Genomic DNA, 13,550 nt, shown 5'->3' with positions numbered 1-13,550 from the left:
CACACAGGGTAATTGCTTTCGAATTGCAAAATTATTTTGGACCAGCTCAGTAATAAGTTGCAAACAGTAAGTGGCACATATTTTAGATGTAAAATTAAGTATAGTGTAGGAAAAAAAAGAAAATAAAATGTTTCCAAAAGTTTCAGAGCAGATGGGTTTTCAGGCTGTTGAACTACCACAACAGAAAGGACTTGCTATTCAAGTTCAGAAAAGCCTAACTTCTAATCCAATCAACGCTGATAAAGGACTTGCTGCCGACTCAAGTACCACTCAAATTCTATTTAAAAAAACCTCAACACACCATTAACAGAGTAGGCTGGAGGAGGGTGGAGAGAGGCAGGAAGCCTTATTATTAGAGAATAAAGAAATGGTATCAGAGGACAACTAGCAATTATCAATTTAGGAAGTCTAACATGTCTTCTCCCTAGATGCTGTACTCATCCCTCATCCTTTAAGAGGGGAGTTAGGTAATATTTTCTTTCTGCTGGCACTATCCCCATCTTTTTGGCCACACATAACCCCAGCATGCATCCAACAGGTTGAATATCAATGAATTAGCAGCTTCAAGTCTCCTCACTGTGTTCCCCACGAGGACTTTCCACATCTGTCTTCTCCAGACATCTAGGTCCACCGATTTTATCCTGGCTTACAGGTTTTTTTTCCCATAGGACATATCCTAACTTAGAGCAGTAAGTAATTAAAACCAAACATTTCCTTACCCTTGTCTGTGAGCTTTTTTGGAGTGACCTGAGTAGTGGGAGTATCCCGAATATGTTGATTCTGTATCCATTGCAGCAGACATCGGGTGTGCACGGAAGGGGCACAGATTTTATTTAAAAGATGAGTTCCTGGTGCTCCTGAGGTGGAGTCCGTGGTAAAAGTGCTTTCCTGGGTACTCTTTGCTTCCCAGTCATCGGTGAGATCTGGTCCTCAGAGACTGAGTGAGCTTCACTTAAAAGGAATCTGATCAGAGGGGAGGGGAGGGAGGGTGCTTGGCTTCTCACGATTGACCTAAGAAACGAGAAACAGGCATGGAAGTGCACTCTAAGCAAAGCAAGACATCATCCCTGCTGCAGGAATTCCCTCACTCTGGCCACATATCACACTCATCAAGCCTGTCCTGCTCAGCCTCTCTTTCTGATCTAGTGAAATATATGCATTTGAAGAGCTTTAAATTAATTCAGTGCATCTGTTTTGCAGAGTTTAGCTCATTCATCTAAAAAGCTGGAAGAGACAGTCTAGGTCACCTGGTAGGGACAGTGACTCGGAGAAGGCACAGCAGCCTTAGAAACCAAAATTCAGCCACAGAAAAATGGCCAGGCTTGGCTTCGACACCACATCTCTTGTCCTGCATGACACACAGCCCAAATAACCCCCCCTTTCAGAACAGCAGCATTACAGCCTATTTACAGGGGGAAGGGGTGGGGGTGAGGGCAACTTCTCTAGGAGAAATTCTGGAGAGAATCAGTCCACCATGTCTGAACCTGCTTCGTTTTCTTAACTGCAAGGTGTGCCCATTATACAGGCATTAGTTACTGTACAGTGAATGGCACTGTGAACACCTCCCTCTCTTTGTAACCTTTGTCTCCAGAAGCTAATTCGGGCCTTGAAGAATTCAATTTTATTAAAAATCATCTCTAAATATACACATACTAATAACACTGGGGAGAGTCGATTAGAGATCACATCTAGCTTATATGGGCCAACACTTCCTACAATGTACTTCCACTTGGAAAAGCAGCTGAAGTCACATCTGTAAAGGGCAGAAGAGGGTCATGCTTTTTGGGGCAGGAGCAGGGCAACATTAGAACAATTTCCAACAGTAACATGTCAAAACCCCCGAGCCCTGTGGGAAGGAAGGGTAGATAGACATCATCCCACTTTCCAAATCCTCATCCTGCGGTAGGTGAGAAGAGACATGGAAAGGAGGGGCGTTAAGGAGTTGATCACCAGTTTGGGGAAACACATGCTATTAGGGAAGAGGGAAGGGTTGCAGCTATGGACAGAGGTACCTTGACACAGCCCAGCACTCCTGTGGCACACAGGAGCCCTCTCACATGCCTTCTGCCCAAGCAACTGCTGCCTCCAGCCAACAGAGCACTAAAGCCATGCCATGCTTTCAGAGTGGGCAAAAGAGCGCTTGAAATTAGACTCCTCTGTAATTTTCTGCTCATAGCAGTTTTTGAAGGTGTTAACAATAAAAAAAGGCAACCACTGCTTTCATCTCTCTCCTTCCCCAAAGACAGAGGGACAACAACAGAAATCCTGGTTTGGCCAACTATTCTTGCGAGCCATAAGATTCCTCCACTAACACCTCCACAGAGGCTCGCAGCAGAGCAGAGAGCTCTGCCACATGCAAGCACTGCCAAAGAACCAAGCCTCTTCCCCACAGGGTTCCTTGGCGGGAGGTGCAATCTGCAACAAAGTAAAGCAGCACCCCCATTGCATCCAGAGCAGCAGGTATTGGCACAACACTGGCTTTCCAGGGCTCCTGGAAAGCAGAAAGGCATGGGGACTTGGGTGTACAGGATTCCCAAGCTCTAAGAGCACATTGTAACTCAGAGAATACAAAAAGGACAAATAAGGATGGGACCATAAGGCTCAGTTTCAGGAGGAAAGGAATGAGGATGGATTAAAATACAGTTAAACAAAGCCAAGGCACAGCACAGTTTGGAAAATGGCATCATTACTATAACAAGAATAAAAATCCCCCAGCCTAGGATGTGATGTTAACACTCATTAACTCCCTGGATTTGCACACAGCCTGTACCTTACTGCTCCAGCAATAGGCTCATTAAAGCTGATTTTTACCTCTACTGTCCTGCTAGGCAACACAGAAAAATTCTTTCTCTCTCTCTGTCTTCCTCTGATAAATGGAGATGAGGCCACGACCCCCCTGCGTTCAAAAAGCAGGATGAGGAGATGGCTACACAGGACTTTACAGTCATTAGGCACCACGGACCAGAAACACCCTCAGTTGAACAAAAGGTGACAAGTTATTGTAGTCTTAAACCACTGTTTGTGATGTTACTGGAGTCCCTTTGAGAACAGCCATTACCTTTACAGATACATATCACTGCATTATAGGAAAAGGAAAAGCAAGGGGAGCTACTGGCATATATCAGTAAAGGTTATGTATTTTTCTAGCCCTCTAGGAAAGTAAAAACTCTCACCCTTTTCCTCTAACCACATAAAAGAATTTTCCCCCATATCCCAGGTATAAGAACCAGAGCTGAGGCAGGGACTGGGAATAGAGCTCCTCTTTTGACCCCTCTCACCCCATCGGCACAGGACCATACTTCTCTGGAGGCCTCTGGGAACATTTCTGCAGGCAGAGGCTGCTGTGGAAATGCACAGGCTGCCTGGGCAGGTACCATGAACAAGCAGTGCCCATTTGATGGTGAGTGAAGTAAGGCAGTGCTCAGGCACCAGGCAGAAAAGACCAACACCGGAACATCAGGGCAGGCTGGATCATGCCAACTTTCCCTTTCTGTGTAAGCAAGAGCAACGGTTTTGACACAGCTCTGTGAAAAGTCAACAAGGCGGCCCCCAAAAACCATCAAGTCTCCTGGATCACCGTCAAAAGCAGTAATCTCAGAAGTATTTCCCAACCTAAATGATTCTAGGATGAACTCAGGGACTCTGCACCTCCTCTTTGCCCCAACTGCAGGGCACACCAGTGGCTAAATAATCTTCCTGTCAAGGCACTCACAGGCCAGCCAAGAACAAAATACATCTGCCCAACCTCAGCCGCAAAAAGCAGAAGACCACTGGCTTTGCCTGGTGCCCAACTGAGAATGATTGTCAAGAAGGCTTCCTAGATTTGTCCAACAGAGGCTAGCCTGGATTGCTAGATAGACACCACGCCCAGCCAAGAAGGGAGCAGCACAGTCTAAACACACACTCCCCATAGCCATGCCAAGGCAGTTACCCACCTCCTGCTCTATTTCACAGCAGGAAGGCAGGGCAGCCTTACACCACAAAAGCTTCTGAAACTACTGTGAAGGAGGTAAGGAAGGGACCAAAATACAATTAACAAGCTAAACTACACCTCTGGGTTGGAGCTCTTCCAATGGCATAGACAGAAGTCAACACTGGATTAGCCATCAACCCAAGAGTGGCCATTACTGGAGCCTGAGGAGACATAGAGAAGACAAGTTGTCCTCATGTCCTTCATAACTCAACCATATCCAAACTGAGCACAGTCTTCACACACCTCCACTACTAAATCACTGCTAATGATGATTCCTACCCTACCCCTCTGGGTAAGAACAAGTGTTCTGCTTAAAGTAGCAGCCCCATCATGTGGGGCCTCAGCCCTTCACAAAAGAGCCTGAATTCAGAGTACAACATAGTCAATTGAAATGGCTTCACAAATGATCATTACATCTTGCAGGACTCTGCTGAAGGCATGGTCTGTTTGCAGAGCTTCTGGCCCTGCATGAAACAAAGCTCTGCTGGCCTGAGGGTACAGTTGCACTGTATTTCAGCGTTGACAAGAAGGCTGGTGTAGTCGCTTCCACCTCCGCACCACGGTTCACCACTCTCGGTTGTGTCAACACAATTCTCAGCAAGCAAACAGCACTGCTGGAAAACAAAACAAAAAATCCCCTTTCGCCCCCCTGCCACGCTTTTGTCTTGGATCCTTTCCGTGACCTAGTTCACAGCACAGCTCCAAACATCAAAACCAGCATCAGGGTGAATAGCAGCACAAGGGAACAGCTAGAGGGGAGATGGGAATGTGTCCTCTGCTCCACCACGACAGTTGTATAAACTGTACACCCAGAACTTTGCTCCCAGTAGGGCCAGCACTCACACTTTGCCTTTCCCCTATTCACTGATGACAGAAAGAAGCCAAGTACTAGATGGAAAACAATGGTAAGGGCACCCCGAAGTAAATTTTGGGACCCTGTGCTGGCAAGGACTGCCGCACCCTGCATGACAGTGAAGAAATGTAGCTACCCCTGAATACTGCAGAGATCACTGTAATTACAGTTTCTACGCAGCTACACAACTCATTGTAACTCCCTCTTTTCATATGCTCATAAATCTCAAAAAGAGTTCTTTTGAATTGCTATTTTCCACACTGGAAGCCCAATCCTATTTCCAATGAAGTTTGCTTTGTGATAGTCTTCAAGGGAGAGCAGTTTGGCTCCCAGCCCAAGAGAAATTTAAAAGAGCAAGTTGCATCTTTAAATCAAAGAGGGCAAACGCAAACAACGGCTCCCTTTACATCCCATGCCTTCCCAATGGATTTTCCCCTGTGAAGTTGAGGCAAATAACTCCAGAGCAGCTCATCTTTGAAATCTTTGCACAGTTTGAATCTTGCTCTGTTTAAAACTTGCAATCAATTAGAGTTGGTTTACCAGTCAGTTCATGAAGTTGTGTGTATTTGGAAGTGCCATCTGGAGCGCAAAGCAGCCACAAGTGTCCGTGAGGATGTGCGCAGAATTCAGCTCCAAACACCGTCAGCCTCACTTGTTAAACAGCACCAGCTGTCTACAGGGTAATGGATGCCCACAAGCTATTGCACTGAGAAATCTTCTTTTCCCTTCCTTTAGTGAAACGAAGAGCTTTGCAAATCAAACACACCGAACCTCAAGCGCTGAGGGCTCAAAAGTAAAAACAATTAAGAGGGCTAAGCAGTGAGGAAGCTTTTCCAAATCCGGCATTGGCCTGGCTGCACAGTACTGCTGCAGCACATTCCCATTATTCACTTCAGGAAAACGAGAAGTTGCGTAACTTCAACTGCAGACATAGTAAAGACCTATGAGCAATGCCACAGGAACCTCTTGCTTTTGAATTTCCTGAGCAGGCCCCAATCCAGCAACTTGATCCGGAAGCACATAAGTTCATCCATGCTCATCTACTTGCAGAGCCAAGACTTCCAGTTTTAACGGGCAATGAGCTTTGGGAAACAAGGTTTTTCTAAAATATTTGTATTTATTTTTGCATGTCATTAAATAAGGTCAATTTTGGCCATATATATTTAATATATATTTATATATATATGTATATATAAATAAAACTAAACCATGGCTTTTACTCTATGGTGGAGGCTCTTGATTTGCAAGCCACTCATTCTAAAAAACCCCATTTAGTAGTCAGCAAATTCAAGCCCTTTAGCAATAGGTTCTATTTTCTTTTGCTTCTCAGAGGCTCCTCAGAAAGATTTCACAGATCCCCTGGAATTTCCAGCCCCAAAGCTGAAAACCATTAGTCCATGACATGGGTATTTCACAAGGAAAAGCCACTTGGTTCACTGAAGCAATCCACTGTTTAATCAGAACATGCAGCACACAGGTCTGAAAACACAGCAACTGACAAGAGAAATACCCAGGCAAAACCACCACTCAAGTGAGTGGAGTTTCCAAGCAGTGACCCCCAGCCTCTTGTCCCCCCATTACACAGCTGGAAGCTCTCTACATGGGGCCCATCTATGAAGCACTTCCCTGGAGGATGTTCTTTGCCCACTCCAAGAGCCACATCTGTGCTGACCAGGTTTCTGAAGCACAATGAGCATTTGAGACTCAATCATGCAAACTACACCTCAGTGCCATCCTGTGAGACTGGTGAAAGCTTGTGCTTCCTCATTCATGGGTCTGTTCCATGCTGCCAGATCTTCCAGTGCTCCTCTTAACTCCAGAGCCACGCAGTGGGGCACAAGGTAGTGTGGCCTCAACCTCAGGACACCAGGGCACCTGGGACTGTGCACAGGAATACAGTTTTCCACATTGACATTTAAAATAAAACAAACGGGGAAAAGAGTCTCACAAGACACCGCTGACTCTGTCTATCCCAACAGGCAGTACCTGTACCTCATTTTCAGTACTTGCTTTTAGCCGTAGCACTTAGATACTGAGTTAGCATTAAAAGGTATGAACTGCAAAAGGTTTATCTAGTGAAAGAGCACTCCCTCCTTTAAGACACTTCATATCTGCCAGCATTTTCTATTTAAATTTAGAACAAAAAAGAAGTCGACAGACCCTGAGAAAATCCCCAGGACACAGCACATTCTGGGACTCCACAGAATGGAGTCTCTCTACATCTCCCTCATGCTCAAATCTGTAGAATTCCAATGCCATTCTGCCCTTGCAAGGAGAGAGGGCAAAGGTATTGACCCCAGAGGAAATAACCATTGTTTTTTAATTTGACCCAAGTCAGAAAATTCTGACATACAGGCTAATGAGGAATTAAAAGAAGTACTAAGATTGTTTTTACACAGGTTCATTTTCTTCTTCCAAGCAACAGTACCAGACATCGAGAAACAGGAGCTCACTATTTCCCACCAGCAGAACTAGACATCACAGCTCTCCACTCAGGTCTGCCTCTCAGCTCCCCACAAAGCAGCACAAGCCCTGCAGCAGCAAAGTCACATTTCTGACACCATCCTTTGCTTTGGTTGCAAGAGGTGGGGGTGTAAGGAAGGCAGGCTACAACAACACAACACGCAGTTCTGCTAGTACAACTGCAATCACTTGGTAGTGTTGTCCTAGTACTGTACCCCAGTCTCACAATGACAGGAAGCCCTCTCCAGGTGCGCATATCCATAAGACAACAGCCACCAGGAACAACTGCCACTGCTAACCAAAACCAAAAGGCCAGAAGCAACTACTGGGAGCTACTGGTCACTGGCTGGGAACAGTTAGATATTTGCCTGGCTGGTTCCAGTACAGCCTGGGATTATTCCAAAATTTCAGCTATAGGGAACATTTTTAAAGGAGGTTTTCTACAAGACTCCATTCACATTTATTTTTCAAAATTAACAACTGTAGTGATCACTGAGCCAACACTGGCCTCGTAGCTGTGGCCAGCTAAATAGCCAAACCCAGTGGGGGAAAAGAGCCAAGCATGGTCAAAACGAAGCTTTTCAAAGGTGGCAAAGCACTGCTGAAGCTCCCTTCTCCACAACTCTCCTCCTTGAAGTCAGGCTGAGCTCACAGGCAATGGTATCAGAGAAAATACTTCATAACATCCTAATTTGCACTTCCAGCCAGCGTGACTCCATTTCTTAACTCTTTATAGATCTAGTGGGCAGTTCATTACTGACAAACTCAGGGTCAAAAAAATCCCACTGCTCAAACAGCCACAGAATCGCCCAGCTGCCTCCTCAGATCGAAAACCCTGCCATCAAGTCACTTATGCTTTCACCGGCTCTGCAATTCAAAGAGTTCAACCCTCGGCATAAGAGAGTCAGTTCACCACCTTGACAACCTTCTGAATAAAAAACCAAACCCCCTATGTTATTTCGCAGCAGCTCGCTCTCCTTCCCGTCACTCCTGCTCCCCCTCCCGTGCTGCCCAGCGGGATGAGCCCAAACACAGAGCAGTTTGTTTCACACGCCATGGGCAGGCAAGGCACCACCGGCAGAGCATTCACACCAGCGCGGAGCCTCTCGTACCAGCAGCGCACGGGCTCCTTGCAGGGCGAGGCTCGGCAGACAGAGCGCTCCTGCGCCCACGGCCCTCGCCGGCACCGAGCGCCTTCTCCCGGGATGCCGAGACCGCGGACCCGCCGCCCCCGCAGCCTCACGGCGGGCAGGCTGAGCCCCGGCCGGCAGGAGGGAGGCCCCCGCCCGCCTTCCACCATCGCCCAGGCACGGGAACCAGCGCGCAGCGCGGAAAGCGCCGGGCAGGGCAGCGGGACGCGGCGGGCTGGCCCCGCAGCGGGCACCGCCGGGGCCCTCAGCAGCACCGCCCGGCCGGGCACGGACCCTGCGGCCAGGCGCGGGAGCCGGAGGCTGCCACACCGCCGCTCCCGCCGCCCCAGCACCGGGGTCCCGGCGGCGGGAGGGCGTGGTAGGGGGCAGCGGCATCGCCCCCCCGCACCGCGGCCGGCCCCGCACAGACAGACGGGCGGGCGGGCGGATGGACGGACTCACCTCCCTCCCGCGGCCGTCCCATGCTGCTGCCGGCACCGACCCAACCCTCCGCCGCCGCGCCGCTCCCCGCCACCTTCCCCGGCGGCGGCCGCCGTCGCTGCTGCCGCTTTCCGCTTCCTGTGCCCGGCACCGCCCCGCAGCCCGTCCCTCCCCCGCCGGAGCCACCGCCCCCGGGCGAGGCTCGCCTGCCCTGGCAGCGGCCGCCCTCACGGTACCTGAGACTCCGGCATCCAAATCCCTCGGAGCCGGGCCCTGTTGCAGCCGCAGCTGGTGGGGCTGTGCGGCCGGACCCGCTGCTCAGCCCCCGAGGCCCGATTTGACGCTTGAACCTCTCCCCGTAGTTCAGCCTCCTCCGCACCTCGGGCGTACACGCGCTCCTTCACATCTCCTGCCGCTGCTTTCTCCATCGCCGCCCTCCTTGCTCCCCGTGCCCAGCCCATGAGCCCCGCAGCTCTTCCAAGGCTCTGCAGCTCTCCTCCACACAGCCAAGCTCCTCGACTGTCCTATGCTGTCACCTTCTCCTCCAAGAGAAAGATCGGTCCGTTGGAGCTATCCCATCCCAGACTACGGTGTCCTTGGGTTTCCTCTAAGGCTAAGTGTATTCCCAGGCACTCTAATGCCTCGCTTTGGGGATGGCTTGGTCTGTTCCTCCACCCAAAGCCTGCAGCTGCAGCGCCCTTTGGCCCTGGTCACAAGAGGACTGCCATGAGGAAGGACCTCCTGCCGCCCAGGGAGAAGGGTCTGCTTTGCCTGAAGCCTGCCTAGGGCAGCAAATTCCTGGCACCACTTGCTCCGGGCAGGTGGGAAGGAAACCGGAGAGTCCTGTGTTAGCACAAGTAATTTTTTCTACATGTAAATGTTGTTCCTATTTCATTTTACCTTTGGGGTTTTTTACCCTTTAAAAATATTTACATTTCAGGACATACAATGAGCTAGCAACTGGAAGCGTATGAAGAAAATCTAGACCTCCTAGATTCCAGTCCTACACTTTGAACTGCTCAGGTATGACCCAGGCAACAAATGGAACAAATGCAGAAGAAACTGAAGTTATTAGAGAATGTATGTTTTACCTTATTGTGGCTTCTGTAGATGGCATGTTTTATTTTTTCCCTCCACTTTGCCTTCCCTCTGTTTTCCCAAATTAATGTCACAGTTTTATTTGTGGTGCTTGCCCCCTACTCAAACACCCATAGCCCACAGAATGACTTCACAATGAAACAGTCAGCCAGGAATGACAAGAAACCTTTCCGTATCACTCTGATTTGGTAGTTACATTACCTCCTATTTTGCATGGCATTCCTGCCTACCCAACCCTGTGACTGACTGGAAGACTGGAAGAGTCTGATATCAACTGATAGGCTCCATCTTGTATTATGCATCAACATGTGTCTAAACTTGCCCAAGGCCTGAGTATTCTGCTGCATTCCAGGGACTGTCTCTGCCCTGTGAAAAGCATCTGACACCCTGCTGAAAGCCTGCCACAGTCTCACTGCCTGCTGATGGCTCTCCACGGCTAATGGGCTTACTCATTTTGTCACATTTCACCCTGTTCACCCACCTGAGGTGGGTGAAACGTGACAAAAGACAACAGCTCGAGCTTAAGCAGGACACCCATCTGGGGCAGGGGAGAGACTCCAGCCAAGGAGCAAGGTTTTACCTGTGCCATGTGGGGGAGATACTGCCCTGCCTGAAAAGCTATGGAAACTCAGGGGAAAACATCAGCAAGGGAAAGAGACCTTTAGCAAAGGTCTTTAACTAGACATCTTTGAAAGCAACAAAGAAACTCTGCTAAATCTATTTCTTTTCCTACCATGTTGCCCCAGCAGCTGCTCAAGAAGATTTAGAGGATTTCTCAATGCTCGTTTCATGGTTTAGAGCAGCAGGACCTGTTGCAGTACCCTACGGAAAGGAGATTTCTAGGGATGTACACAAACCTCAGTGAGAATCAGCACCCATGCCCTGCCCAGACCTGGTGCAGATACCTCTTGGACCCAGCAGTGAAGCCCCTCACTCCTAACTAGGTCAAGGTGTTACACAGAAGACTGGCAAAGGAGGAATACACTGAAGATGGGCTCAGGGGCAGATTCTGAGATATTGTTACATGTTTATCTCTCATCATCTGTTTAAACCTCTGAGACATGAGGAAATGTTTCGTCTGAGTCAAGCTACCTGTGTAGAAGGGTCATAGTTCAGAAATTTGTGAAGTGCTCTGCTCCTGTACACTACTGAATAGGTAAATTTAGAGTTGATTAGGGTTTTCTTTAAGGTACCTGAATGGGTCTTATAGAATCACAGGAGAATTGTTTCAGTTGCAGTGGACCTCTGGAGATCCAGTCTTTCCAGTCAGAACAGGGTCAACTAAAACAGGTTGCTTGGGGCTGTGCCAGGCAGGGTTTTGAACATCTCCAAAGACAAAGAGTCCACAAGCTCCCTGGGCAACCTGTTCCAATGTTTAACACATGAATAGTAAAAATTGGGTTTTTCTCACATTTAAATGTAATTTCATGCATCTCAGTTGGCACCTGTTCCCTCCTTTCCTTTCACTAGGTCCCACTGAGAATAGTCTGGCTCCACTTTTTTATTCCCTTCCAACTGATATTTATACATAGTAATACACATTTACACACATCACCTCCACTCTGAAACCTCTTCTCAAAGCTAAAAAATCCCAGCTCCTGGTGTGTCAGATATGCCAATCCCTGAATCATGTTAGTGGACTCCAGTATGTCCATGTCAAACAAAGCTGGTCTCTGGTCCAGAGCGTGTTTGTAATGCAAAACACTTACACTGTTCTGTTCTCCTCTGCTTTGATCTTTTCCTGTTCCTGCTGGAACAGTGGCCAGAAGATATTTTAGGAAGGAATTGTAAGTGGTCAAGTGTATAGTTTGGCCCTGCTTTATGGCATGATCTCAGATGCACACACAGATAGATGAGGAGCTAGGGCACACATATGAAGCCAGGCCTAAATTGTCTCATGAAGTGGCACACAAGCAAGGGAGATGATTTCAGATTCATCCCTGTTTCCCTTTCCAAAGCAGACTTGAGATCATTTTATGAGATCATAAATACCTTTGATTTGCTCCAAATTTGTCTCTCTTCTATGGAAAAAAAAAGCATTCCTTATAATGTGAATGTCAATGCTGCAACTTCAAATTCACTGGAAGCAGCAGAGAAAGGATAGCAGATGCCCTGCACTTATTTCAGCAAGTTAATAAAATAATTATTTTCTGCTTAAGCTGCCAAAACCAAAGCCTTTCTCAGATTTTACAAAATGCAACTTCTCTCTTTCCTTAACTCTCTGTTGATTTGCTTTTTTCAACAGCAACATGATTAGCATTCTCATTTCATACAGCTCCTTGAGGGGGTTGTTTCTATCCTTAGCTTTGAAGAAACACACAGGAAAATGCTACAAGTGCAAGCAGGAACATTCTCTTCCTGCCTGAAACGTGAGGATCCAGACAGTTCCTGTCTTCATCACATTTTCTGAAGGGTCTACGTGCCTTCCCACCAATGCAGTACCATCTGACCAGGGCCAAGATGGGTGGATGGTGTAGTCCAATATGAAATACACACACTTGCAGGAAATTCAAAATGATATAGACATCTGCATTCTAGAGAAGACACTCATATGTAATTCTACTGCATTCCTCAGGCTTGGACTTTTCACTGTGAAAAGCATGAGTTGGACAGAAAAACAGAAAAACAGAAAAACATAAGGCACTTTCTGAAATGGGGACATTATCCATTCTTATGGCAAATCCTTTAGGGTTTTGAATCATTCTGTCTTACATTTTGATTTGCTGATCACAGTGCATTAGCAACCTGCTATTCACTGAAATCATCTGAATAAAGGTGTGTACGTTCTCTCTTCCAAGATCGTATACTGTAAAGCGATGGGAGTTTTCACACAACTTGACATGTACGTTACACTTTTAAGTCATCTCTCAGCTCAAAAGTTTGCTTTTCTTTTTCCTCCAGGACGTTGGTTTCACTTATTTTTAAATTAATCAATCTCCTTATCCTTATATTTTTCTATTGATCATTTTTGTGGGTCAGATTCTGCTCTGTTTGGAGATACACACAAACACTATTTTTGTTAAGATACTGAGGTTGGATTCAGTGTAGATTTTTTCCATCACCTTGGAAACCAGTCTTCTTCTTTCCTCAAAATCCAGACTCCATCTTCCCCAACACACAGTGACATATCCAGATAATTTTTGTCTCTGACAAAATTCAGTGACAAAATCATGTGTCTACATTTGTCCATAAAACCTGATTGATTTCTGTGCTTGGTATTGCTTTTACTACTTCCTGAATAGATGGGAAAGATCATTCTCAAGTTACAGGCCACTAAAGAGAAAATTTGTGTGCATAATGTCCTGAGAATCAGAGGCAATGCTTTGTCAAGAAACGCAAGTGTGAGCTGAGCCAGCACAAGTATAAATGTCACTCTGAATTACAGCCTGCTTGTATATAGCATCAGCTGGAGTCTCCAGCACAGGGTGCAAATTTTTTCCTGAGTGGGTGTCACTTCAGAGGTCCTATCTGATGAAACTGCTCGTACAGCCAATCTGAGCTGTGCATGATCATGCTCTCAGCTGCTTACCTCACTCCAGCAGCTTACATCCAAAGTTTAAGTAATCGTGCAATGGCAGAAATGCACAAGATG

General features: G+C 47.2%; 1 protein-coding gene across 1 annotated transcript in view; it reads right to left on the bottom strand.

Moving 5' to 3' along the window:
• Positions 1-8,954, bottom strand: part of VANGL1 (VANGL planar cell polarity protein 1) — a 41,494-nt gene extending 32,540 nt beyond the window's left edge. Inside the window, exons 1-2 of the mRNA XM_066569308.1 lie at positions 8,882-8,954; positions 720-1,011 (exon numbers count right to left, since the gene is read on the bottom strand). Of these exons, the coding sequence (XP_066425405.1) occupies positions 720-802 (83 nt within the window). The 5' untranslated portion in view covers positions 803-1,011; positions 8,882-8,954. The remainder of the gene's footprint in view (positions 1-719; positions 1,012-8,881) is intronic.
• Between the last annotated feature and the right edge of the window lie 4,596 nt (positions 8,955-13,550).

Source organism: Molothrus aeneus, chromosome 2 (assembly GCF_037042795.1).
Source record: "Molothrus aeneus isolate 106 chromosome 2, BPBGC_Maene_1.0, whole genome shotgun sequence".
Lineage (NCBI taxonomy): Eukaryota > Metazoa > Chordata > Aves > Passeriformes > Icteridae > Molothrus > Molothrus aeneus.
This window is presented reverse-complemented; position numbering and strand designations above follow the sequence as displayed.